Source organism: Populus alba, chromosome 10 (genome assembly GCF_005239225.2).
Source record: "Populus alba chromosome 10, ASM523922v2, whole genome shotgun sequence".
In the NCBI taxonomy this organism is placed as follows: domain Eukaryota; kingdom Viridiplantae; phylum Streptophyta; class Magnoliopsida; order Malpighiales; family Salicaceae; genus Populus; species Populus alba.
Window position 1 is genome coordinate 19,797,148 of NC_133293.1, and position 25,106 is coordinate 19,822,253.

Sequence of the window (25,106 nt, forward strand, 5' to 3'; positions counted from 1 at the left end):
CCATTGCATTCTCCAAATTAATTTTTTATACGGTCAGCTTAAGCTATGGATGGGTCTGTCGAATCCCGAATCCGAACGGTGTTCTCAGCCATAAGAATAAAAGCCTGTTGGAGATTCATGTTTAAGGTTTGAGGAAAGGTGAGGATTCTCTAGAACTAATGAAGGCCCAATTCCAAATATCAATATCCACGGACTCGATGAACTTAGCCCATCACAGCCCATTGGGCTACCCCTCGAAATTTCATCCCAAAACGTCGCAGATTCCACACAAAAAAAAGAAAAGGGCTACACGGCCAGCTAAGTGAAGGCCGTTTGCCAGTGATAAAATCACTCAAAACATCTACCAATCTCAAAACCTCCTGCTTGGCCGCTGAGAAAGTTAAGAGAGAAAATGAGCGGACCTTCAAAGAAAGTAGTGGATGTGGCATTCAAAGCATCGAAAACCGTTGATTGGGATGGGATGGCCAAGCTTTTAGTCTCCGATGAGGCTCGCAAAGAGTTTGCTACTCTTCGTCGCGCTTTCAACGAAGTTAACGCCCAACTCGGGACCAAGTTCAGCCAGGTCTCTCCTCTCTATCTTATTAGATCTCCTTTTTTTATCTGGATTTATTGTTTTTTTTTTAATCTTGGCATTTCTAGATATATAATTTTTGTTAACTGTATTAGATTTGTTTGCATATGATTTATTTAATTATGTAGTTAGGGTTGTAATTTTTTTGAATCATTTTTTTATGGTGGATTGGTGATTTTTAATTTTATTTGTGTTTTTGCGTTTTGATAAGGGATTTGGCTTGGATTTACGAGATGGGTCTGTTTTGTATTGAAATTACACTGTTTCCTGAAAAATTAAAATGGGAAATTAGTGATTGGTCTGTACTGGCACTGTATGATTGTATGAGGACATTATATTGTTGTGTTGGTAGGAAAGCTAAAATATATGGAATTATTTTGTGCTAAGTCAAGCTGCATTCCGCTCAATTCAGTCTCCAAAAGCACTAGAGACCTATTAATTGTGAATACGTAGAGTGAGATTCATGCTCGTCTCTTTGGAGTGGCATTGTATTTCTGAAAGCAGCCCTGTGAAAGTCGAGTCTATTGTCCTTACTAGTGGTTTATAGCTTTATAGTTACTTCTGCTTGTGATTGCCAGTATTATTTTATGAGTGTTAGTTGTTTTGTTGTGCAGGAGCCCGAACCCATAAACTGGGAATATTACAGAAAAGGAATTGGCTCTCGCTTGGTGGACATGTACAAACAGGCATATGAAAGTATGTTTCGTTGTTCATTCACAAATGTAACCCTCGTGTCTTTAGGTTACCTGATTCACTTTATGTTGTTTCTGCTGCCTTGTGCTGCTTGATACTTGTTTACTTGATTTGATTTTGTTACTTGCTGGTGTCAGTGATGTTGCTGGCAGTTAACTATTCAAGTTTTACTGCCCCATATTGGATAAATAATTAACTTGGGATATATTGTTGATGCAAAATGATTTATAGTTGCTAGCAATTATCTGCTATAGGTTGATTAAAATACTCCTTTAGATGATTGAATGTTTATGTAACTGCATTTATGACTTTGGAAAAATTTGACCTTTGATTCTATGCTGGATACCTGCCAAGTTTTTTGGACTTTTAAGAGCTAGTGCCATATCTATCTCTTCATCATTTTAACAGTGCATTTTGCTCTAGGCTTCAAATTCCCTGCCATCAGGGTCTAAAACAATTTTTCCAAAGTTGAATTTCAGCCTAACATCTATGAATGACAGGTTAGCTCTTTATTTGTTCTTCTCATGTAATTTCATATTTAGAAGTTTCTTTAGATGATATGCCATCCAATATAGAGCTACCATTCTTCCCCTTACAAGCTATTTTGAAAACTCATCTACTTTTTTTCTGAATTTGCTTATGATTCAATCCAATGATGGCTGAAATTCCTTATTGATATGCTTGCAAGCTCCTTTAGATGACCCATGTTAATCTCCCGTGTTCCAAAAGTCCTATTGCTTTCTGTTTGTTTATTCCTTTTGAAATTGAAGTGCTTTGTTTTGGTTCTATTAGGTTGTCCCTTGTTTAATACCAACTTCTTTCCCCAGTATGTGTTTTCCCAGTGCATGACATGATGCTTAGACTCATACTTTAGATTCTGCACAGTACATCTTAGTTCTTGGAGTTTGTGTGAACTGTTTTGGTCCTACAATGGAGTGTGTTGACCTGTGCTTTGTTTGCTTTAGGTTTGGTCCATACTGTGTTTAGTATGGCCTCTTTGGGCTAATTAGGGTGTTGTTCCCCATTTTCAATTTAAAGTTTAAATTAAGTGTACCTAAAATCATAGCTCTGCTATCTTATTGGATCTTATGGACAGGAATATAATCTGTTTTTTCATTTCTTATAACTTTTGGTTATTAAAATGGAGCCATTGTCTATTAGAGCACTGATTTGAGCCAATTATCTGTATTCTTTTGCAGGCGTAGAGATCCCTAAGTTTGAAGACAAAACGACTCCAGAATACAAGCCTAAATTTGATCAATTGGTGCGAGCCAAAAGTGCAATTCTGATTTTTATACTGGTTCCTAAAACTTGCCTCTTGCTGCCCCCTCTCCCTCCCTCTCTCTCATAGCATATATTTTCATTTGGTTTGCAGTTGGTGGATTTGAAAGAAGCAGAGCAACAATCCCTGAAGGAGTCTGAGCGCTTGGATAAAGAAATTGCTGATGTTCAAGAATTGAAGGTAAATGGAAATGGATACTTTTATCTTTTAGTTTTATTCGTGTCCAGTTTATGATTTCTAACATCCAGTCATTAATCTGAGCAGAAAAAAATCAGCACCATGACTGCAGAAGAGTACTTCGAGAAGCATCCTGAGCTGAAGAAAAAGTTTGATGATGAAATCCGTAATGACTATTGGGGTTATTGATCACATTAGCTGATTTTGGCCTCAAGCCTCGGCAACCCTGAAACTCTGAACTTGTGGTGTTTTCCTTTTTCATTTTATAATAATAATTACTACGAGGTGGCTCCATGTTTGTAGAATTGGACCTTCAACAGTGACCATGTCAAATGCTAAACTTCATTTGGACAGGCCGGTTGGGATTTACAAGGCTGTGCGCATATTCTGATCAGCAGCAATTGTCATTGTTCTCTCCTTTTTCCCATTTTGACTGTTTATGATGCAAATAACGCTGGCGTTTTTAACATTCAAAACATCCATTTATGATGCTCAACTTCATTTCGAAGGTGATGTTCGTTCCTTGTTGAGACCAAGACTTTTGTTTTACCCACGCTGGTGGAAACAAGAGAACTCCCTGTAGCTCTTATACGATGGTGACAATTTTAGGTAGCTTTCATAGGGGTTGGTTGCCTTTTCCTTTTCTTTTCCAACTAAATTTGTGACCCAGTTTCCTGCATGGCAGCCTAAACTTACTTCATTGATGATTGGTGGTGGTGTCCGAATTTCTAATGATCTAAATTATTCGTAGACTCTGAAGATCATTTTTTTTTTTTTCTCAGAAGCGTCATCATCTAACATAAGCAAAGATACAATTAAGGCTCGTCTCTCAAGGCTCCTCAAAGATACAAATAAAGCTCTTGAGAGATACAATTCAGGCTCTTTGAAGTTTCCCCAGACGTGTTAGACGATGATTAAATTTGTTCCTTGCCTTCTGCTAGTATATCATTGGTTAATTTAGTTGGACTGCTCGTGAATATTCTTTGCTTTTTATGATCTCCGATTTCTAGTTTTTATTTTTGAACTCGCATGAATATTTTAGGCCTTTTTTCATTGTGGTTCATGTAATGGTACCGAGTGACATTATCCCCCCTCTCCGTGTTGTCACAGCAACTCCACGATGCAAGCATGAATTTGATGCAGTGTTGGGCACAGTAACTCCTAAGGATGAGCATCTCACACTCGTGAGCTTTCAGGATAGACGTTTGTGCGCTTTGAAACGGTGTCAATTTGTCCTTTTCCTCTCTCAAAAACGATTCTCGGTTGCCTGCGGGAGCTAAAGACTGGGTTTGCAATGTCATAAGATTTTAAAAAAAGGGTTCTACCAAATTCAAATAGCGTCTGTGCTTTTCATATGTTAGCTACAAGTGGATGCTGGCTGGAGATAAGGATGTTGCAAATGCACAATTATTCAACAACCTGGTCATGACTCGTTGAATGCAGTAAGATTCAGATTAATGAAAGAACAAAATAACTGCACAAAAAATGTACAATAAAATTTCGGGAACAAAATACAAGATCACTGCAAAAACAGATCAACTGCTATTCTTGCCAAAACTTGAAATTTTTTTAACAAGAGACCCTGAAAAGGAAAGCAAAAAGGGCTTGTCGACGGATAAAATTTGATGCATCTGTTGCTGAGAACTCAGAAAAAGAAAAACATCTTCCACCAGCATTCACAAATCTAAAACTGGAGGCTGTGGTTGATAGGGTTCTTGATTCAGAAAGGCCGTCGTAGATATCTACCCAGAACTACTCAACTTTTGTGGCCTCCTCGTTTTTGTCCATGGCCTTCCTTGCTAGCTCATAGCCTGCAAAGTTCATGGCACCTAAGGGAGCAATCCAGAAAAACCTCGGCACTGCTCCTTTGAATAAGCCAAGGGGCCCCTCATGTCGGAGTATAGAGAAAGCTATCAATGACATTGATACAGTTCTTCCTGGTGGAGCTGTCATCATTCTAGTTTTCAGTACATCAAAAGGGGTAGTGATAACAGCAGTTAGGCCTCCAGATAAAGCCCCAACAGCAATTGTTTCCCAGGGTTCCAGCTCCCGCCTTAAAAGTTGTTGAGCAACCTTGAAGAATCAAATCAATTACACATTATACAGAAAACAACAAATTAAAAAAAATTGCAAAAAAAAATAATTATGTTTTGATAGAAAAATAAATTCAAATGCATCTAGCGGGGGGACAAGATCAAGCAAAGCTTAAACAAACAGTTTATTAATCTGTTGGCATGTTTTGAACAATTTATTGCAGTGGTTACTTTCCCCTTCTGTACTTTTTAGTCATAACTTCATTCCTTCATACAACTCTTTTAAAGAAACAACCAATTCCTGGCATTACAAGTGTACAAACCCCGACAAAAATGTTATTGCTACGAATCATCTTGAAAATAAAATTCATTTCAAGAAAGTAAGCTAAAAAAACCAAGCCTCCATGGAATTAAATATTGCAATCAATAATGCCCTTCTATTGTAATAATTTTGTTTCCTAATTTGGTGGACTACAGGAAGAAAAATGTCACTCTCTGGTTGACATGCACATAGAATGCATAACTGCACCTTCAAAATTTTACAAAAGCAAAGGGGATATAAATATTTAAGCATGAAAACCAGCTTACCTTCTTGGATTCACCATATAGACACATGCCAGCAACATAAAATGGAACCTCACGGAGAAGAGTGGCACCAGTCCCACGAAAGAACCCATTTAGGCCATCTTGCTGCCAAGTACCAACAATAGCCTGTCCTACGTTGTCAAAAAGGCCAGCCTGCAAACGCTGCTTCAATACCTCACAAGGGATCCGCACTGCTGTCCCCAAAAATGTGCTGCATAATGATGCTACAGATTGAACCTGTATAGCACCCCAAAGCAGGTTAACAGTTTTTTTTCAGATTAGAGTTGGAATAGTTGTTTCAGAATAACATTTCCTAATAAAACTGGGGGTATAGGCCTTATCATATTCATTTTATGCGCCACCTGTCTAGTCATCTCCTTTAGCATAGGAACAACTTTCGAGTTTGATATAATAGCAAAGATTGCAAGACAAAGAAATAGTCTAGTCAAGAACTAAAGTATACTCTTATAAGCTGCACTGATATATCCATCTTCTCTAAAAAGAGCGGACTTGCAATGATTAATGAACAAGATGCATGAATTAAACACACAGAGAGAGACCAGCAACTGAATTGTTTTAATAAGTTGAAATAACAGCAATACAAGCAGTGGTAAAAACAATATTGTTGAAGGTCTCATGCTTAAGCAGAAGCCAACAATATTGCCATTCCCTGCAATAAAGAAATGGCTGCTTGAAATTATTGCTGCCACTTCAAACTCTTTGCTTACAAGCACCTTCAAGAGATTCGGGAAGACCAAGATGTTAAAGATTCAGTACTTGTAAATCGAAAAAAAATTAACTCTAGTGGCATAATAATAAGCATCACCTGGATATCTGGGAGTGTTGGGGCAACATTTATTAGCACAAGTTTGGTAGCTTCAAATATACCAGTTCGCAAGCCGTGGCTGAAATGTTAATAGAGAAAGGTGAGCTCAACAAGTAGTTGCTACTCATCAAAAGTCTGGAAGATAAAAAAATAATGATAACCTTGTAAACTGTCCCGAAATTGCAGGAATCGAACCCCTATACAATCCTCGAACTCCAACTTGTGGAAGCTTTGAAATTATTTCTGGGAAGGTCAATGTTGAAGCTTGCACCCGAGTCTAAGAGAATATCAACACAACAGATCATGAAAGCAATCATGAGAAGACCTAACATCAGCAATAATGGAAACCACAGATATATATGTTAAGGATGAACAAAAGCAAATTAAGATTACATTGCTCAATTTAACGTTGCATCTATGTGCTACAATACTTAGTTGTCTGAATTATATTATCTTAAGTCGTCTTTTTTCCAGCTTTTGAAAGTCTAATACAAGGCTATTATAAGCAAAAGACGAGATACTGACAGAAAGCAGACGCCAACTTAAGTGGAAAAGCTATGTAGTATTTGATCATGAATATCCCTCTAAATTACCAATAGTCAATGTTTCTATAATTGGTCAAATGTTTATAGTTGCATTAGAGACAAAAAAAAGTGCACAAAATTACACTGAATAGTTTACCTTTATTGTATCAACAGGGTGCATAAGAGAACAAGAGAGTGCACATGAAAGACCCCCGGCCAATGCAGATCGTAAAACGCTTCCAGCAGGTATTTCCACGGGTGGTGCAACGGCAACAACAGTTGCTGCTTCAAACCATATATTCCTGTATGTATTAGGAGGAGAAGCCAACATCAGTTAGACATAATCCAGTAAATTACACAATTTCATTCTGATCAAATGGAGGTAAGCCTACAGTAAATGATGTAAATGAGCTTGCCTAAAATTTATGTAATTGCTCTGAATAAATGAACACAAACATCTTACCTGGGATCATCTTGAAGTCGATCAGAAGGCAGCAAAAGCATAAAATTACGAAAATGCCCATAAGAAATAGATTCTTCTGTATCAGCATTCAGAAATCGCATCATAGCAACAGCATTGTCTTCATTCACTGGAAGTCCAGAATTTTTTAGTGATGCCAATATTTCACTCTTTTGCAGGGTCCCAGACTTGCTTAAACACAGAGAAGTGTAAGCACGCAGAATTGTTGGTTCCTTCTGTTCCATCAAGGACAAAAATTGTTTCCACCCAAATGATTTTGAGAACAAGTGACTTCTAGCACGCCGCATGAATTCCCGGGCATATCTCTGGGGCAATTTTCTCTTTCTCAATGCGATTTCAAGATCTTCCAAATTCACTTGACCATCACCATCTCTGTCAAGTTCCTCAAAGAATCTTCTTCCTATAAGAATGTGAAGGTGCAAATAAGAGCATTATTTCGGATGAAAGATACAGAAAGGATCGGTATAATTGGAAATCCATTTGAAGATAAGCAATTCTCTTTTTTTTCCTTTCTATCTTTCTACCCTATCTGGAGGGTAAAAAAATAACAGTTGCATCTACTAACTGTTCTGTTTGTCAAACAAGTTCTCCTTTTCCAGTGAAGCACATTCCATAAGCACAAATGAATATATCAGCTCCATTCAGCTGATATTGTGTAAACTTTGAAATGAAACAAATACTACTCATCTAAAAGGCCACAACACTAGCAAGCTGTATGCTCAGCAATATTTCATACACACATATTTCATTTTCCATTGAAACAAGCAGGAATAGAACATAAAACCAATACAGGATTGATTCCCTAAGGAGATGAAAAACCATACCTTCTGCCTCTGTGTATCTAAAGAAATCCTGGACAGAGAATAGCTTTTTCTTGTCAGGATAGTCATTAGAAGATCGACCAAGTTGTGGCACAAGCTCAATTAGCTCTGTCAATGAAACAGTAGATAATGTGGATCTCAAACGCTCTACGTTTGATAGTGGAATGCTCAGTATCCCACTTGCTAGATTCTGTGGTGAACTACTCCCTGTGTCCTCAGTGCTGTTGGTTGGTGCACTACTTGCACCATCATCACCCTCTTCATTAACTGAAGAGGATACTCCAACTATACTTGATGGCACACCACCCACTCTCGCAAAACTCAAATTTCCCAAAACCCCATCTACATACACCTTTTGACCTTCCCAAATACTTATGATTGCCCTCAAATGATCAAACTGGGAGGATGCTGGAGGTGAGGTTGAACAATTATTTTCACAACCCTTGATATCTCTTTCCTGTAAACCCAGATCAAACTTCTGTAGATTCTGAGCCAATTGGTCAAATAGAAACCCTATAAAGCATTCCAGGGACACATGTTTCCCCTCCTTACCCTTCTCACTCATATTCTGGTACCCTTTAACAGATTGACCCTTTGATTTCCTTTGCTTCATTTCACCTGAAACCTTAGCTTTCGACCCATTTTTGGACGAATGCAAATACTCTTTATCCTCGTCACCTACTTTCTGAAACCGTTTCTTGTTCATCTTAAATGGGCCAGGAAATGCCTGAACCAAACCATTAACCAACAAAGACAAAGTCATGGCAAACCGCAAACAATTTACACAAGACCCGTCTTCATTACTCATTTCCTTCTCTTTCAAGACTTTCTTCGGAAGCCCAGCCTTATTATCACCTCCATTTCTATGCCCACCTTCCAAATTCATAGAAAACATCCCCAACAAACTCCTAATAGGAAACTTAATAGATAAAAATCCTTTTTTTTTCTCTTCATTAACCACACCCTGCCTATTCTCACTATTTCCAAGACTAACACTCTTATTTTCCACAGTAAAGATAGAAACTTTGCTGCTATTATCAGTAACTAGATCATGGGTTACCTTATCATCATTCTTTGAAACCCCCCAACAAGTTTCAAGATCTTTAGCAGCTTTCCGAATCCCAAGTTCAAGCGGTGAAAGCGCATCTTTGACCACTTGAATTGAATTCATAAAAGACTCCATTGGATCATTTGTAGACAACATTACTCCAAAATCACAACACCCAAATTACAAAAACTCAATATTTTTACTCTCCCAGTTCTTATATGCGCCTTACCGATTTCAAATCTCAACAACAATTCTGATAAAAACAGTAGAAATAAAATTGAACAAAGAAAAGCACATAATTGAATAAAACGGAAGAACTAGGCGCGGTAAATGTACAGTGAACTGGACCAGATTGCTGCGAGATCCATTGGAAAGGTCTTAAAGGGTATCTGAATCTGAGACTGCAAGGGCCCAGCTATACGGACAGGTAAACGGTAGTGTTATGCCCATTTTTGCATTTTCTTCGCTTTCTTGATAAACAAAGGGTGGAAATGAGGGGGGGGGGGTTATAAACAGTGAAAGTTCAGTTTTTTTTGTGAGAGAAAAATAAATTGTGGAAATTTTTTGGGAGTTTTAGAGATAATAAAGTGCTAGAAAAGATTCGTGGATTTATTTCTTAAAAGAAATAGAAAGAATTCGGTGGCGGAGGAGGAACAGGAAGAGTACGCCTCTGGTTTGGTTTTTTTATTATAATTATTGTTGCTTTTTGTTCTGATTTTTGTGAATTAAAGTGAAGAGGAATTAACCACTGCTGTATTTGTTTGTTTTTCTATTTGTTTCTTTGGATAATGAAAGATCGAAAAATGCATAGAAGCTGACGTGAGAACCAAGTAGGCGGAACTTGGATCTTGGGTTCTGAGACTCTTATTATATTGTCGTTGATGGTAAATTTAAAGTATGTTTTGTATAATTGTCAACTTGTTTGGTATAATTTTTTTTAAAAGTTTTTTTAATTTAAAATATATTAAAATAATATTTTTTATATTTTTTTTAAATTTATTTTTTGATACAAACATATTAAAATGATTTATGCAAAAAATAAAAAAAAATTATTTTTTAAAAAAATATTTTCAAAATATAAAAACAAACATGCTTTTAGAAATTATTTATGGTTGCAATGTAACTCGCGTTTCATGATTTAAAAAAAAATTATTAAAATTAATTTTTTATAGTTTTGAGTCATTTTAATATACTAATATTAAAAATATTTTTTTAAAAAATATTTTATTTTAATATATTTCTGAAAAAAATATTTTAAAAAATAATAATTATTACACTTTTAAACACTCTTTAAACATGTTTTTATTAAGTATTAATATATATTTTTTGATGAGTTTTAAAAATATATTTGATATAAAAAAGTTTTAAAAAAAATTTTATACTATAACATCAAACAAGCTCTTCACGTGGTACTTTACTGCCAGTCCAATGCCTATCCATCATTCAAGACTTTTGTGGATTAGGCAAATTATCTATTTTTTATGTTGATGTATTCACGAAGAAAAATAAAATTTATGTACTATTTTGATAAAATCATTTTGGGTCAAATGGATTGTGATCTTATGGTTGTATTCTTTAAATTATCTAAATAGAAGATTTAATTAATTTAGACTAACATTTGAAAATATTCACCATCATAAGATTCCCTAATAAAGAGAAACAAGATTATTCAAGTAGAACTTATTTCATAATGTTATTTTAATAACCAAAAAAGATATAATGTTCAAAAAATAAAAATAAAATAAAGTCCATGGTGCTTAAATTTAAAATTGTAATTGCTAAATATTTAAAATATACAAGGAGTAATTGCTAAATTGCCAAAAAAGATTCACGATCATATGTATTTTTTTTATTATTTTTGCAGTGCTATCTTTCCTGTAAACCATAATTTAATTCGAAACGCATTGTTTATAAAATAATTAATAGTTTGTTTGAAATTATTTGAAAGGGATTCAATTCAGAGCTTTAATGAAATCTTATTTTTCAAATTTTTTTGAGTATTAAAAACTGAATTTCATAATAGAATTTGATATGTAAAATGACTACAAAAGTAAATTAGATGTTAACACTTTTATTTACAATTCATAAAAAGAGATATTTAAATATTAAAACTAATATTTTTAAAATACGCATCAAGCATAAAATATGAAGTAACAACGGTAACATAAAAAAACATAATAAATTAAATTTTAGCTATTTTTAATATATAAATTTAATTTATTTATTAATTAAACTCAGATCAAATATCATGATTAAATTTAATTATAATAAAAAATTAGTTTCAGATAACCTAATAGAACGTTGATAGTTACCGAACACCGTAAAAAATTTTAAAGCTCGTGTCTGAATGGTAACTTCAAAGAAGATCGTTGATCGAGAGATGAACGGAAAAGTGTGTAATTTTTATTTTTTCTTTAATAATGACTTAGCAGTTAGCATGAATTACAACCTTTTTTTTTTTTGCTTGCTCGATGGCATATTCCTTGAAGCTATCAGTACACGACAGAACTGCATATATAATAAGATAGTTTGAAAAACAGATGGAACTTCTGTTTTTTATTAACAGATTTTGGTGTTTTTGCTTGTTTATTATATCCTCTTTTCCTGAGACTTGCTACATCAATTACTTTTTCATGCAGTTTGCGGACGACCTTGTGTGTTTGTTTCATGGTGGAAAGCATTCGATGCAGAGAAATATGGGATTGATGAAGTTTGTGAAGTTTTGGCTCATCTGTATAGCCTTCCTAAGGCACAGTATATATGAGTCTGCAAGGATGGAGATTTTTCTTCTTCTAACTAGTCGTCAGATTCACAACTGCAGCCAGTTCCAAAGGTGGGTCAGTTTTTCTCTTACTTCATTTGTTTCTAAATTCGAATTTTGAAATTTTTTTGTTTCTTACAATGTTCGCAATTGCCATCCTGTCATCAAAGGCTGTTGTTTTCAGATGGAGCATGGTGGATTGCCTAATGATGGAGAAAGTATTGCTGTTGTTTTCAGAAAACAAAGCAACCTCGTGTAGTGATCAGAAAAGGGATGAGAACTGCAAACATTGTAGATGTTTTCTGCAAATTGATCCGAGACAGGGATGCTTCATCATATAAACCAGATAACTGAAATTGTGATCTCATGTGCTCTTTTATAGGAACTTCCATGGAGTGGCCTACCTGCTAATAATGATTCAACTGAAGCAAAGGCAGCTCCAAGTAGGAGTGTTGAATCTGGTGGATCCAAGGACCTAACAAAGGTTGCCTCAGAAATGCTGAAGGAGCATAAGAAGAGTGATGATAAATCCAAAGCTCCTTGAGGTAGAGGCAAGAGAAGAGCTCGATCATTCCATGATCGAAGTCTGAGCACAGAACTGAAGCAAGTGGTGACAGGATCAGGGAGAGAGACAGGGACAGTGAGAGTGGGGGGAGAGGGATAGGGATAGGGGCAGAGAGGGAAAGAGAGCGAGATGAAATTGAAAGAGACAGGGATATATAGAGCTAAGGATCGAGGTCATCCTCGTTCAAAGGATAGAGGAAGAGAATCATCAGGTTAGCTCCCAAGTTCCTTTTTGTCCAAATGATACACTAAATTTGGAGGTTGGCTCAAACAACTTTGGAATTCAGAAACAACTTTTAAGTGCTCTCGGAACACATTTATAATAATATATGATCTTCTAATCTGAATGCAGGCCACACTCGGAGAAATCAAGGCATCATTCACCGGTGTGTCATTTTAACTTCCCTTCCGAGGTTCATCCTTTTCCTTTCGTGCACGTCTGTGGCAGTCCTCTTATCGGCGACTGTTTTGCATTTTTAGATCCTTATTACCACAGTTTCTCCGATTCATCAAGAGAGAAGGATCGATCGACATGGGCATTAGTCATATGCTTGAACTGCCCGTTGGCTTGTGCATGCATGCATTTCCTATCACTTCCGAGAGATGTACCAGCACGAACTCCAAAGACACTACCTGTATTATTAACATGGTTGCTTTTACCATATTTCGGCTGCGTTCCTTCGTGAGGAGGGAAGGAAGAAGAAGAAACATCGTGTTCGGAAAGAAACAAAAATTAAAAAAACATCGAGTTCCATTTTGCTAGTTCCCTCAACACTATCCGCTCTGTACTTGAAACTGGGCCTTTCTGTGCAAATCTTTTTTAACCCTTTCTTGAAAATTATAAGGTGATCGCGTCAAGAGGAGGTGGTGGTTTGGCTAACCACACCATTTGAAGAGGAGGGGATGCTGGTGCTGGTGCTGGTGCTGGTGCTGGTGCTGGTGCTGGTGGCCTGAACTTGCTTCTACAGGTATATTAAAATTGGAGGAGAATAGCGTGGCATGTGATGTCATTAATGCAACCACGAAAAACATGCCGCAGTATTAAATGCGGTGTCTGACGGGATCTCGAAAGGATAACACTTGTTTCCAGAGAAGGAGTTATCTCTATCCACTTCTCCCATTGGGTGTTTGTCGTTTAGATAATTAATGCAGTGTAAAGTGTTTTTAATTTAAAAATATATTAAAATAATATTTTTTTATATTTTAAAAATTATTTTTAATATTAATGTATTAAAATAATATTAAAAAAAAAAAAGATATTCGTTACGTGGATTAGGGAGAGAATAACTATGATGAATGCGTTTGCCATAAGTCAAGAATGGTCTTATACCTTTTAAAAAATATTAATAACTCGGCTGCGGGTGCAAAGGTGTATTTAAAAAAACAAACATATTTTTTTAATAATTTTAGAATAAATTTCCATGTCTCCAGGATAAAATATATAAATATTTTTCTGTATTTTTTTATTTCCATCTATTTTATTTTAAAAGGGTAATCAAAATAGTAATCAAATTACTGTCCTAAAATAAATAGACAATAAACAAATTAAATGAAAAAAATAAGCAAGGGCCTGGTGAATGGGAAGCCGATTTGTAAAATGATTGCAAGCAAACCACTTGGAGTTTTCATAAGAGAACTTGTAAATACGTTAATCACCCGATACCCATTAATTATCATCGCAATTATTATAGTAGAGCTGCTATATATTAAAATCACCATTATCACCGGTTTCTGCAAAAAAATATTTTTTCCAACTCTTTTCTTATTAATATTTATAATTTTAGTAGTAAAGTAACTAAAATTTTATTTATTTTTAAATATTTTTTTTAATTTGACTCTTTTAAAAAAAAAATTTCTTGCCCCGTCCCTGATTATCGACGTTGCCATTTCCTCCCTAGCATAATCTCATTGTCGTTTTCTGCTACCATCAACCAAAAACAATTTTAATTTATTTTTTAGGTACATCCTTCTATTCTCACCAATTTTATTTTTTTTTAAAAAAAAGAGGTAATTAAGTGATCTCCAGCTTGCATTAAAGAGGATCATGCAAATGATTATTAGGATGGGTCCTCTTTTTATTGTATATAAAGGAGTAATGCAAAAAATATATAATAATTTCTCAGAATAGTTTTTATGTGTACCCGTAAAGTAAAAGAAAACCCGAACACCCTATATATGTACACGGAGGGTACTTAGATTTCTCAAAAAAAGCTTTTTGCAGTATCCAAGGTATTCCATCAAGACAATTTTATTTATATTAGTGAAGAGAGTTACATGAATGATCACTTGATTAATTATTCGTAGTAAAACCATTAAAAAACCTTATTTTATGAACATGTCTTTTTTCGAAACACCATCAACTGTGGATTTCAATGGTAAGATTTTTAAAAAATCAATTTTATACTTAAACTTTTTATTTGCACAATTAAACCATTTTAATCCTAGATTGAAGCCCGGATGCATGGTAAGGGTTAAATTGAAAAACAAAAAGACTTGAAAAACACATTAACTTGGGTGGTGGCTTTGTAATTTATTTGAAAAATTCATTTTAGTCTCTTTACTTTTTAAGCTATTAGGTAACTATTCCCTGTAACTTTTAAATATTATATTTTAGTATCACATTTTATTTTTCTCTTTTATTAGTCTTTTTTCAGTGGAAGAAAGGGGGGGTTGCCATAGTTCAGTCTGGAAAGATAAAGTTGTAATTGGCAATAATTTTGGCTATTAAAACAATCAATTTTTATATTAAATAGTTCCATATGACAATGAGAGCTTAAATTAAGCATTTTACTACCTTGAAAACATCTAAAATAACATATTTAAGTTGTGAAAGACTTTTGATTTTTGGGTTAGTTGTGGCTTTTGGGGTGGTTCTTTTGTGTTTTTTAAGCCCATGGATTATTTAAAAAAGATTACAAGTGTTATCCCCTTGTGTTTTTAGGTAAAAGATGAGATGAAAATAGGTTTTTGGATTGAAAAAACAAAAGCATTGTTTTTTCGGCTACTATAATAGCCAAATCTTGGGCAATTTTTAGACGACATGTCATTTATTTTTTTTGGCAAAGAATAGGGTGGACAACGAACTTTAGTTTTAAAAAAAAGCTCGTGTATGTGATCCATTTTTTATGGGCCAACATGTTAGGCCTGACTTACCAAGCCCACAACATTTGACCCCATTCTTTATATATATATAATTTTTTTTAATTACTAATTTTTTATCTGTATTTTTAAAAACAAATTTTGCATTTAAGTTTTGATCAATACCCCTATGTAATTGTTTTTTTGGCTTTTCTAACCTTTTTGAATCAACAATTATTGTTTTCTTATAATATGGAGTGTGTTTAATTTTTTTTATGAAGTTGGTATGATTTATTTTTTTTATATATATATAAACTTATTTTAAAAAATAAAACATTTATTTTTTATGCAATATTTTTAATATATGCAATATTGCATATAATTCATATTGCGCTATTAAAAATATTAACTTATGTCCATCTCTTAAGTTTTTTTAGTTTTTTTTATTTATTTATTTGTATAAATAATTATGTATTTATTTTATTAGATATTTACATGAACATTTTGATTTATACTTTACTTTTTTTCTAAAAAATAACCTCTATAACTAGGGGTTTTTTAAAAGAAAATTCTAATTACCGGCGGTGAAGTGGGTTTAATAGCAAGTGTGTTTATAAAGTAAGGAACTTGATTAAATTAGATGTGGCAAGTTCTGGTTGGTCAAATGAATAAACACTCTCTTTCCTCATAGCAACAACAGCAAACCCTCACTCAAAAAATTAACCGTGACAGGTAACCGCGAACTTCAATGTAAAAAAACTGAAAAGACAGCGAGAGGAGGCTGTCTGTTATCGTTGTTTGCGGTTTCTTGTTTCTATTTTTTGTGCTGATCTTATTTTTGTATAGTAATAAAAACCAAAGCAGGGACCACAGCAGTTAAAAGTGGGGTCGACACCAAGCTGTTATTGTTCCATTTCCAATCTCTCAAGCTTTCATCCCCTGTCAAGATCTACTTTTTAACGCACACAAGTGCACACACAACCTGTGATTTGTTCAACTTCTTTGGATATTTTTGTTTGTTTATATAGAGAGAATGATCTTTAGGTCACAGAGATCTGAGAATTTCTGATTTAGAGGTATAATTTTGGAGCTCTCTTATTTGTTTTTGACACATTTGTTGTTTTGTCTCATTTTGTGAGTCGTCATTGTCTTTTGTGTTTCTGGGTTGGTTTAGAATTGGAAAGTTCGAACCGGGGCTTATGTCTTTTGAGAAGATCTTGCAAATTTAACATCTGGTTTGTTGCCATTTGTTGGTTAGATGCAGTAATTGGTTAAAGTTTCCATCTTTATTACCCGTAGCTCTTGATGCTGTCTTCTTATTTCATTTCCATGTGTAAACGCATTCTTAATTGCAGTTTACTGTTGTGTTGAATGATAGATCTAACTTTCAAGTGTGGGTTTTGCATTTTTTTTAGTAACTTGAAATGTTCTTGTTTAAACATATTTTGAGGGTCGAATTACTACCTTGCGGTTTCCTTCAGCAATTTAGTTATTCACTTCCCTTGTTTCTAATGTGTTGAAATTTTATATGGTCTCTGCTACATTTCTACTGTTACATATGTTGTAGATTTTTTACCGTGTCTTGATGATTTGATCTCATTTTGGGCTTGGATTTCTTGTTTTAGCCCGAACAAGATTGATGAATTAAGCAATGGGGAAAAGAGGGAGTTGGTTCTCTGCTTTGAAGAAAGCCCTCGGTTCCTCTAAGGTTTGTTGGAGTTTTGGCCTATATATTCAACAAGGCTTTTGTAACTTGTAATTATTTCGAAATGTTGATAATCTTAAGTTCAGTTACCCTTTTCTTTTTAATTAGAAATCCAAATCAAAGAAGAAATGGTCAGAAAAAGAGAAGAACCCGGATCTAGCTGTTTCTTCACATGAAGAAACCCTTGCACCCTCTCTTTCTCCTCCTCGTACACCACCTCCTCCTACAGCAGAAGATGTGAAATTAACTGAAGCTGAGAACGAGCAGAGCAAGCATGCTTATTCCGTGGCGCTTGCCACTGCTGTGGCAGCTGAGGCAGCTGTTGCAGCCGCCCAGGCTGCCGCTGAGGTTGTTCGGCTTACTACAGTGGCACATTACTCTGGAAAATCGAAGGAGGAAATAGCTGCAATCAGGATTCAAACAGCATTTAGAGGATACCTGGTATGTTTTCTATGATTTTACTTGAGGAATTTCTATATTTCTTACCGTTTCTTCATATTCTTAGCAAGACATGTACTGTGTCCGTACAAGTTATGTGCCAAAACTTCCATTTATGACGGATCTGACTTTTAGGTTACTTTGCTTTCTTTTTTACTTTTGTTTTTAATGTAATCAAACCTTCTACTTTTGTCGTGGAAACTTGGCCATACTTATTGGAGAACATAATATCCTTCTTAATCTTCACCTTTTCATATTCTTCCTGTAATTAGTTGCGTATAATTAAGAACTGCTCTTGCTATTCCTGTTTTCAGGCGAGGAGGGCATTGCGTGCTTTGAGAGGGCTGGTGAGATTGAAGTCATTGATACAAGGGCAATCTGTCAAACGGCAAGCAACTGCCACATTACGAGCCATGCAGACTCTTGCTCGTGTGCAGTCTCAGATTCGTGCAAGAAGGATCAGAATGTCCGAGGAAAATGAGGCCCTGCAACGGCAGCTCCAGCAGAAACATGACAAAGAACTTGAGAAGTTGAGAACTTCTGTAAGTGCGATCATCTCATACTTCTTTACCTGACTTTTTTGGATTTAGTTTTTTCCTGTTGCATTTTATGCAGTGGTTGCACAATTAGCATATGTGCCATTGCTTGTGCTTTGCATTCCCTTTACATGCCCTCCCTGTTTGCTATACAAAAAGTTAACCCGATTGTTTTCTGGGTTGCATCTGAATGCATATGTATTGTGAATGTGTGGATTTTTAGGAGAACAAATTTCTGTTTTGTTTTTGCACTCTGAGTCTTCTCCCTCCTCTGAACCCAAATTTACCCGAGTATTTTGCTGTCACATGCATTACACTGCTCTTGCTTTTCCTTTCATTAATGGGTGTTTTTTCCCCTTTTCTTTGCTTTGAAAGTTTGAATATTTTGTATTAACCTGTGCATATATATGTTTCATATACTTTTGCAACAGATTGGAGAACAATGGGATGATAGCCCACAATCAAAGGAAGAAGTTGAAGCCAGCCTACTACACAAGCAAGAAGCTGCCATGAGAAGAGAAAGGGCACTGGCTTATGCATACTCGCATCAGGTAATTTAGTGGTTTTTTAAATAGTCCATTGTTGAAATTTTTTGAAACATAGCCTGTAACTTGTCATGTAATGGAGCATGCATTCTGGTTATTTGGGAAAGAAAGAGAAAAAATTAAGTCAATATGCACAACTGGTGCTTAGTATCTTGCTTTTAGTGTTTTTATTCCATCTTGCATTTTAGTACTTGTAATACTAGAAGACATTTAAATAGTCTTGGTCATTTGGGAAATTCTGGCATGAATCAAATTTGAATTCAGGAATATTTTCAGATTTTCCCACTCCTTCCTGATGCAAAGTTCTGCTGATAAGTTAATGGACATGCGCAAACACACTGGGCACAAAAATAGCTTTTCAGATATCTCATGTGAAGACACTGACTTTATAATTGTTGCTGCTCAAAAAATAATGTCATTTCATTACAACTTTCCTTTTGCTCAGCAAAGACTCGTGTTACTGAATTTAGTATTCAAGTAAAATGAACAAATTTGCTTACTTTTACTTCCATAGGGTGTCTTAACACTGGTATTTGTTAAGAACACGGAGCAGATAAGAACCCTTTCTTGCTCGTTTACTGCAAAGGAATGGCGTTGGACACAAAAATGAAACCAATGTTTCTTTTCATCAACAGTTTCCTGGAGTTTATCATTATTGTCTCGAAAGTTTCTACTCCGTACACACTTGTCCCAGAAAACCAAGAGTTTCTATTTTATACTCATCACAAAAATGTCAAAAGAAAGATGTGTCTAGAGCTTCTAATTTGTAATGCTATAAGGCTCTCTATTTCTCATTCTTGAATCAAACTTCAATTTAAAACTAACATGGATGACTAATTTTTATAAACAGCAAATGTGGAAGCAATCTTCAAAATCAGCAAATGCTACATTCATGGATCCAAACAATCCTCGCTGGGGATGGAGTTGGTTAGAGAGGTGGATGGCAGCCCGACCTTGGGAGAGCCGGAGCACAATAGATAACAATGATCGGGCCTCTGTTAAGAGTACAACAAGCCGTACCATGTCTCTTGGAGAAATCAGCAGAGCTTATTCTCGTCGTGATCTTAACCATGACAATAAACCTTCTCCTGGTGCTCAAAAATCAAGCCGGCCTCCCAGTCGGCAATCACCTTCTACTCCCCCCTCTAAGGCACCATCTACATCTTCAGTAACAGGGAAAGCAAAGCCACCAAGCCCTAGAGGGAGTGCTTGGGGAGGAGACGAGGACTCCAGGAGCACGTTCAGTGTCCAGTCTGAGCGCTATCGGAGACATAGCATAGCAGGGTCATCAATAAGAGATGATGAGAGTCTTGCAAGTTCGCCTTCAGTTCCCAGTTACATGGCACCCACACGGTCACAGTCAGCAAAGGCAAAATCCCGCTTGTCAAGCCCATTAGGCATGGATAATAATGGGACACCAGATAAGGCATCAATGGGTTATGTAAAGAAGCGGCTTTCCTTCTCTGCTTCACCAGCTGGAGCAAGGAGACACTCTGGTCCTCCTAGGGTGGATGCCAGTGTTGTTAAAGACATTCAAATGCACACAGAAGAGAAAATGAGCAATGGAGCAAGCAGCAAGTAGTGCAGGAGACGCGAGAAAATTTTCATTTTAGGTATCAGTGGAAAAAAAAAAACAAAAGATATAAAAAAATGGGTTTAGATTTTCATCTTTGCCTCCATTTTCTTCTTCGGTGTCTACTCTTTGTGAAACAAGTGAAGGGAGGGAATAAATGTGTTATTGTTGTGATTCATGTTCTCATCGTCATTGTGATCACCGTTAACTCCTTATTCTTACAATTGTTAGGCATGTGTCATTTGTTATATGTAGCAGGATTGCTTCTGGGGATGTTAACAATTTGATTTATTTAGTTGTAGTAGTCTCGTCGGAATAACTTCACCACTCTCATCCTCTCTGTTCTCCGGTTAACTTGGTTTGTAATACTGTGACGGAAAAACTCGGTGTCCTGTGTTCATAATCAGATTTTTTTTTTATCGTTTGCTCGTTTCTAATTTGCCTGTATTCACACAAACCTATATGTATGAATCTTTCTCCACTGAGAACGTTAGGAAGTTATTACCACCATTCAAATCTACCATTCCGATTTTCTGTTCTGTGCTAGTGCTATTTTACTGTCAACTGAGAGTATAAATCGAAGGCTCTTAGCATAAAACCAGAACTGTGGCTGGAGGAATCCTCGCTGTTGAACAGTGAGATTCGTACTCCACCCATAGAGTTATTCTGGGTACTAAAGAGACGTTGCAGCAACTCACAGTTTCATGTGGTTCGAGAGAACCTATTCTCAGCCCTATGAGCAACAACAAGCAGTAGGGCATATTGAATGCAGATCCCACCATCCTATGTCTTCCCAAGTACCACATCCTTACTTTAGCCTCATTGATTTTTGAAGTTTCAGGATGGTTTGCTACCATCACTTTGTGAAATCTATTGTTAGATTCCTGTATTGTGTCAATAGTGAAATGGGTATGCTAACTATTGTTTGGTGCATTATTATGTAAAAGATATGTTCGATGAAATGCATGTTAGAGTGGGTTTTTAAGATCCTTCGTGCTTCGTTTCAGTTGATTGATATAAAAAAAGAAGTCCCTTGGTAAGTGTTTCTTCCTCTGTTTTGTTCTCTGGTTTCAAATTTATTCCAGTTCAAGGTTTTTCTACGTGGCTGATGGCAGAGAATCAATGTTCTAAGGCTTGAATCACAAATATGCTCGGCAAAGGAGTCCCGTGACTTTTTTAACAAGTCCCCAGGCATCTCCAGCCCTTAAAGAATTCAACTATGAGAATTCACACGCGTTTTTATGAAGTGGGTCGGGTTATGGGTACCCGAATGGTACCCGACATCTGATAGGTCGGGCTTGGATACCCAAAATTCATACTTGTCGGGTTTTTGATTCTCTGTCTTCCTTTGCACTGATACTCTACTGCTGTTCTCCGAGCCTGAAAGCCACCAAAACCTAAGAGCTGAGGTTCGTTAATTCTTGAAGTAAGAAAAAATTGTTTTCTGAGTTCTTTTCCATTCCAAGTTTTGTGTTTTTATAGAAAATTTGGTGATATTTTGGGCAGGAAAGGGAAAGTAATGGGGAAACTAGGAAAGAAAGCAGGGAAGTTTGCAGGGAAGAATTTACAGTCAGTGCTTAAAAGGAAGATGAAGGTCAAGTCTTTCTTCAAAAAGAAAACTGCTAAAAGTATGAATAAATTTGTTTTTGATACCTTCATTGCTTTCTTTTCTTTTGTGGTTGCTTAAGCTTGAGTTTGTGAGTAATTATTGGCTTAGGAGATTAGAGAGAAGACTCAGATGGAGAAAGAAAAGAAATATATGGTGGAAGCTAAAGAGAGCTATCGGGGCGCATTGTTTTGACCATGAAAGATTAGCTTTGTTTTTGTTTTCCTGTTAATATATGATAAAAAGCTTATCTTAAATAGCTCATTTGATTCTTATTGATATTAGTTCAGTACATTTCTGCTTGTTTGCTTGTACAGGAGAATGATTTCGAGGATTGATATGTTTATTGATTTGAATTAGCTCTTTAAAATCCTTATCTTGTACACAGAAACAATGAAGTTGAGATCTTAAACATGTTCCCCATGGTGTAGTATTTGGTGAAGATGACAGTGATATGGACCAGGATGATTCGGATAGTGACGGATATTTATCTCAGGTTTTGAAATTTCTTATGCCTACTCCCTTTTTTCCGGTGAACTTAACTTGCCATATTTCCTCTGCTAGGATTTCTAACATTTTTGGTTCCGGTAAAATTTCAGGACGCAAGCTGTTCATATAATGGTGAAACTGAAAGTGAGAATCATCTAAAAGGTTAGGATATCATCACCAGTTTTTCTGGTATTTTTTAGTCTTTTAAATTATAATCTGCCTTTATATTTATGTTTTTAGTAATATGCATGCAAAGAACAATGGTGATGGTGATTTATCAGTTCAGAACAAGGAAATTCATTTAGAACTGGCACAGAAAATGAAAAGGTTGAACGGCTTGAAAGCCAAGGTGATGAGATCATAATCTTTTTCTTTTTTTTTTTCTGAAAACAAAGTTTTTAAGGATTTTATATCTATTCGATCTTGGGTAATATTTCCCATATAGCACTTCAGTTTGTTGGTCAAGGCTAAATTTTGTGAGTGCTAAAATCTAAAACCATCATAAATTAATCGTGAAGGGGAAATCTGTGATTGCTTTGACCTCGTGTCAATAATCTGCAATATTTTTTAGCATTTACATGCTTATCAGACAACCTTTGATATTAAATTTCTCTTATTTACTTCTGTACTCCAAATGCCTTCTAGGAGCAGAATCCATTTTTATGCAATTAGGTTTTCCTTAACCATGGAGAGGCGCGGCTGGTGTGTCGGGGCATTGTAATTTGGATAACATCTAGCAATCACTGATCAATATTGGAACAAGTGTGAATAAATGCATACAGAGTACTCAATTATCATGTGTTCATCATCTAAGCCATGTTCATACAGTCCCTAAGAACAAAAATTTAATGGTGATATGCCTCTGTAATTGAACGTTCTTTAATTCTCTCGTCAGTGATCCCTAGCTCCCTGTTGAATACTAGCTAGAGAGGCCCGTTTGTGATTACAAAGAATGATCATCCTAGTTTTACCGTTGCATTTCAATATCAGACGGTCAATCTTGGCCTGCTTAACCATACACGCTAGCTGCCAGGAGTGCTCCTCAGAGCTCTCACGCAATGGGTGCGCTACCAAACGAGGCCTTATTAGCCATGGAACACGAATGGTGACTGTTGTGCCTTAAAACCCTAAGCAAACTCCACAGTCCCTTCCCTCTCTTCTTGCTACTCATTTCGATTCCCTTGTCGGATTGAAACATCTTCGACGGACTCTTCTTGATCTGCCTCGTCTTAATATCGCTCAGCTCCATCTCCATTGGAAATCTGCCAACTCCAAATGCCGAAAAGTACCATCTTGGCTTTACCGGGGTCGCTAGTATCGATACCTTCTTCATCGAAAAGTGATCATACTTGTCATCGCATTTCCTTGTTGCCAACCCATGATTCTCTGATAGAGGCACTTGCAAAGCCTTGTCACTCTTTTCCAGTGGCTGCTTTGGTGGTGTTGTCGTCCTTGGCTTGTTGAAAGAGGATGATTTCCAAGGGAATCTAAAGCTCTTCTTGGAATCCTTCGCTTTCTTTGTGCTTCCGGCCAGGTTCTCTGCTTTTTCTTCTACTGTTTCTCCTCTGTAAGGAATGAGCTTTCCACAAAAGATGATATTATCCGAGGGACAGGCTGAAGCGGCGAAGTCTGCGCTGAAGAACTCGAAGAAATCTTGATCAAAAGATGTTTCCAAGTTTTGATCTTCTTTGGAGAAGTCATCCCAATCAGAATTAGAACGGTTATATAACGGAAGATCACAAAGAGATAGTGTTTCTGCTTCATCATCAAAATCATGAAGATCACTGTCCTCCTGTAGCGGTCGAAGGCTCATTTCTTTCGCAACCATTGTGAATATCAAACAGCGGCAAGAAAAGGTGAGGATCCAAAAAGAATTAAGAAGAAATTCTTGATGAAGGAAGTCTGTAAACGGCTTTGCTGTGGTTTGATGAGAAAAACTGGCAAAGTTGTCACCACTATATATACATTACACGTTCAACAGAAGCTCAAAGGAAGATGCTTTGACATGATGCTTGGAAATAGTTGGTGAGTGGGGAGTGGGGGCGGCTTCTAGAGGGCAAAGAAAAAAGAAAAATAAAATAATATGGCAAGTATCGCGGATAGTTTGAGAAATTCTTTGATTCTAGAACAGCAGGCGGTCATAGATAGACAAGTGGGTTCTTATTGTCTTGGGTGTCAAGTTTTTCTATCGGTTGATGAGACTCCATTAACGCATCCTAAGGCTGCTTTTCTTTTTACCTTTCCTTTTTTTAATATTTCTTCTCTCTCTGGCTCGGCCTTCTAGTATATTTTACTAGTTAGTCAGTACAGAGTTTGTCTCTACGTTGCTGTCTTTTTTGAGAAAGAAAATATAGGAGACTATGTCGAGCTTTCATGTGATGCCGGAGAGATTCTAGTTCTACTACTATCATGCACGCAATTAATAATTTAACAATGTAATTTGAAGGGGTATAATTGAATAGATTATATATTTTATTTTTTTAAAAATTATTAATTCGAGTTTTATAAATTTCAGAACATGTAATTATTAGTTTTAAAATATATGCAAGCTGACCCGAATATTTACCATAAATTTCATGTTAGAAATCAGTGTATAAACCTTGTTAATTTATGATTTTAAAATAATATTATTTTTTTTTAAAATAAATTAAAATAATATTTTTTATATTAACATGGTCAATTTGTAATCTAGATTTTTAATTCATCATTATAAATTTTTTTTTTGTTAATCTTTGTAAAGGGGATGGTTTTTTTTTCTTCTTGATAAAGA

At 35.8% G+C, this 25,106-nt stretch overlaps 4 protein-coding genes across 4 annotated transcripts; 2 read left to right on the forward strand and 2 right to left on the reverse strand.

Moving 5' to 3' along the window:
* The first annotated feature begins 299 nt into the window (after nucleotides 1-299).
* On the forward strand, nucleotides 300-3,117 carry LOC118059942 (ATP synthase subunit d, mitochondrial). Its single transcript, XM_035072985.2, has 5 exons — nucleotides 300-562; nucleotides 1,186-1,267; nucleotides 2,464-2,528; nucleotides 2,640-2,726; nucleotides 2,811-3,117. Exons 1-5 carry the CDS (start codon nucleotides 392-394, stop codon nucleotides 2,910-2,912), a joined length of 507 nt encoding a protein of 168 aa, XP_034928876.1. The 5' UTR covers nucleotides 300-391; the 3' UTR covers nucleotides 2,913-3,117.
* Nucleotides 3,118-4,177: 1,060 nt separating this feature from the next.
* Nucleotides 4,178-9,881, reverse strand: LOC118059941 (calcium-dependent mitochondrial ATP-magnesium/phosphate carrier protein 1). Its single transcript, XM_035072984.2, has 7 exons — nucleotides 7,997-9,881; nucleotides 7,155-7,572; nucleotides 6,849-6,993; nucleotides 6,329-6,444; nucleotides 6,168-6,246; nucleotides 5,345-5,578; nucleotides 4,178-4,796 (listed from the first exon to the last, which is right to left on the reverse strand). The coding sequence occupies exons 1-7, from the start codon at nucleotides 9,195-9,197 to the stop codon at nucleotides 4,476-4,478; spliced, it is 2,514 nt and encodes an 837-aa protein (XP_034928875.1). The 5' UTR covers nucleotides 9,198-9,881; the 3' UTR covers nucleotides 4,178-4,475.
* A 6,345-nt stretch (nucleotides 9,882-16,226) lies between these two features.
* On the forward strand, nucleotides 16,227-20,662 carry LOC118059943 (protein IQ-DOMAIN 3). Its single transcript, XM_035072986.2, has 6 exons — nucleotides 16,227-16,520; nucleotides 17,070-17,152; nucleotides 17,258-17,590; nucleotides 17,902-18,129; nucleotides 18,555-18,674; nucleotides 19,519-20,662. The coding sequence occupies exons 2-6, from the start codon at nucleotides 17,096-17,098 to the stop codon at nucleotides 20,248-20,250; spliced, it is 1,470 nt and encodes a 489-aa protein (XP_034928877.1). The 5' UTR covers nucleotides 16,227-16,520; nucleotides 17,070-17,095; the 3' UTR covers nucleotides 20,251-20,662.
* Nucleotides 20,663-23,387: 2,725 nt separating this feature from the next.
* On the reverse strand, nucleotides 23,388-24,164 carry LOC118059785 (uncharacterized). Its single transcript, XM_035072759.1, has one exon. The coding sequence runs from the start codon at nucleotides 24,162-24,164 to the stop codon at nucleotides 23,388-23,390; it is 777 nt and encodes a 258-aa protein (XP_034928650.1).
* Between the last annotated feature and the right edge of the window lie 942 nt (nucleotides 24,165-25,106).